Here is a 2947-nt window from a genome sequence, read left to right as displayed (position 1 = left end):
TTTCGACATACTATACTATGACTTTTTTAATATTTTGGACATACTATACTACAACTTTATAAGACTTTTCGACATACTGTACTATGATTTTTTATGACTTTTCGACATACTATACAATGACTTTTTAGGATTTTTTTGACATACCCTGACTTTTTTTAAACTTTTCGACACACTATGCTATGACATTTTTATACTTTTTGACATACTATGCTATGACTTTTTAGTAACTTTTTTTGGCAGGCTACACTGTGACTTTTTATAAATACGACATACTATACTGTGACTTTTCACTTTTCGACATACTATACTATGACGTTTTGACATACTTTTTTATGGCTTTTCAACAACTTTTTCAACATGTATTATACAACTTTCTGTTTCCAGTCGCCCACAAGTCGACAGAACAGGCTAACGTTGTTGCCGACACTGCGGTGGCCGGGGCCAACGAGGTGGCCCAGTCCGCCGTGGAGGGCGTTGAAAACGCGGCGTTGGCGAGCGGATTTGTCACCACGGTAAGAGAAAAAATCAATCAACCAATCAATCCATTTTATTGTCACAGTAAATTATACGAAACACAGTTATTATACATTTAAATATTTAATGTTGTAGTTCATACATTTTTCTGGTTGTTTTAGAGTCTGTTGTTATAGGTAGTAAAAAAAAAATAAAAAATTAAAGTTTTATTTCTCTGCAAAAAATAAAATATTTTTTATCACTAAAGACCGAATGTTTCAGAGTTAAATGAACAAAAAAATCAGGAAATATGAACAAAAATCTCAAGATAAAGTATAGAATAATCATCTCTCACAGTTATTTTAATATATAACATTATAATCTGCGTGGCGCTGATAACTTTCATTTTGTCTTCACAACTGTCTGGTGATTGGTCGGGAGCAGGAGGAGGCGGGACCAGTGGCTGAGGAGGTGCCTGATTGGTCGGGGTGCATGTTGTGATGCTCGCTGCCTGATGAATGATTTAAACTAACGGCTTCGTTAATTCGCTTTTCCTCGTTACAGAGACGCCATCGGCAGAACATTATTTACTATTATTTAGGGTTAGAGACGGTGTGAGTGAAGAGCCGGCCCGAACCGGTCTGGAGGCAACATTTCTACTGGTTTTATCACCTTTTTGTTAACATTTGTCCAGTATCTTTTTTACAATTTTTTGTCATTTGTTTGACATTTTTGTAGGATTTTTGTTGCTTTTTCAGAATTCTTTTGGTGTTTTTTTGATTACATAATACTATAAAACTCAATATATGATAATTATTATTTAGAGATTTTTTTTTAATATTTAGAGACAAATTTTTAAATATTTTAAGAAATAAAACTGAATATTTTGAAAATTTCTTTTAATATTTTAAGAAAAAATATTTTAATATTTTGAGAAAAAAATATTTTAATATTTTGAGAAAAAAATATTTTAATATTTTGAGAAAAAAATATTTTAATATTTTGAGAAAAAAATATTTAAAACATTTAAGAAAACACTTAAAGATTTTAGACAAAATTTGAAATATTCGAGGAATTTTTCTAAAAGATTTTGAGTTTGTTTTTAGTATTTTTGGAAAAAAATTGCAATATTGTGAAAGAAACGGGCCAAAAAAAAAGTTTGAAAAATACATTAAATATAGAGAATAATCTGTGGTATATTTCCTCAAGTACTGTACTTCTAAGGTGCTTGTACTTTTATTGCACAAAGTATTTTCTGTACTCTCACTGAAGGGACTTTTAATAACTTTATAGATATTTAATCAGAGATACAACATGGCTGGAAAGCTGCTAACAGCAACGTCTGACACTCGCTTCCATTAACACGTTTATTAAACTAACAGAGCATGAAGGAGCAGGACGCATGTTTGACTCCGCCACTTTGTTTACAACACCCTCTAAAATAGAAACAAAGGATTACATCTCTGTTCTTTCATCAGAAACCACCAGACTCCTTTTAAAGAGCAACACCCTGGGGTCAATGGGGTCCTCATGTTGTCATCATGTTGTCTTCATGTTGTCCCCATGTTGTCCCCATGTTGTCCTCATGTTGTCCTCATGTTGTCCTCATGGTGTCCTCGTGTTGTCCTCATGTGGCCTTCATGTTGTCTTCATGTTGCCCTTCATGTTGCCTTCATGTTGTCCTCATGTTGCCTTCATGTTGTCCTCATGTTGTCCTCATGTTGCCCTCATGTTGCCCTCATGTTGTCCTCACCTTGTCCTCATATTGTCACCATGTTGTCCTCATGTTGTCCCCGTGTTGTCTCCCCCCAGAGGAGATCAGATATAATGCAGCTTTAAGGAGCTTCCTCTTCCCTTTTCAGACCTGTGGGGGGGGGGGGGGGCTTGTTCTTTATGTCCCAGCCTGTGATATGAATGAGTACTCGGCGGGGGGGTTATCATGTCCTCTGCTCCCTGTCTCCTGCAGGCCGACCTCCCGAAAACAGAAGCAGGGGGAGACCAGACCCAGCAGTAGGTGAGAATCCACCGGCGATGAAACGCTGTTGGGACTACTTTCAACGGCGGATGTATCCTCATGTGGTGAAATCACCAGAGGACCTCTGGCCACAGCAAGGCATTCTGGGTAGCAAAAGAAATATTAATGGAGGTGCAATACAGCGCTGTGACATCGGAGTAACTGAAAAACACTTAAAACTACATTTCAAATCACTAAATACTACTATATATTAAATTATTACTATATTGTGTAGTTATTAAAGGAATTACACATCACACGTGTTTCATTTAATTAGCAGTTTTTGCAAAAACCTCAAATCTCCCCTGCAGAAGGTAAATGTCCCCCTAGGGGTACTCCGGAGTACTGCAGGGGGTACAAGCCCCCCTAGGGTTACTCTGGAGGTCTGCAGGGGGTATGTGTCCCCCTAGTGGTTACTCTGGAGGTCTGCAGGGGGTACGTGTCCCCCTAGGGTTACTCTGGAGATCTGCAGGGGGTACG

The 2947-nt window shown here is 37.4% G+C and overlaps 1 protein-coding gene across 1 annotated transcript; it reads left to right on the top strand.

The window, feature by feature from the left end:
• Positions 1-339: 339 nt before the first annotated feature.
• Positions 340-2576, top strand: LOC117940875 (synuclein-like; the record flags this gene model as incomplete). The annotated part of the gene is made up of 3 exons (XM_034865997.1): positions 340-512; positions 898-924; positions 2420-2576. Coding segments are annotated over 3 exons (248 nt in total), but the record flags the coding sequence as incomplete, so codon positions are not given.
• Positions 2577-2947: the final 371 nt, after the last annotated feature.

Source organism: Etheostoma cragini, unplaced genomic scaffold, assembly GCF_013103735.1.
Source record: "Etheostoma cragini isolate CJK2018 unplaced genomic scaffold, CSU_Ecrag_1.0 ScbMSFa_358, whole genome shotgun sequence".
NCBI lineage: Eukaryota > Metazoa > Chordata > Actinopteri > Perciformes > Percidae > Etheostoma > Etheostoma cragini.
This window is presented reverse-complemented; position numbering and strand designations above follow the sequence as displayed.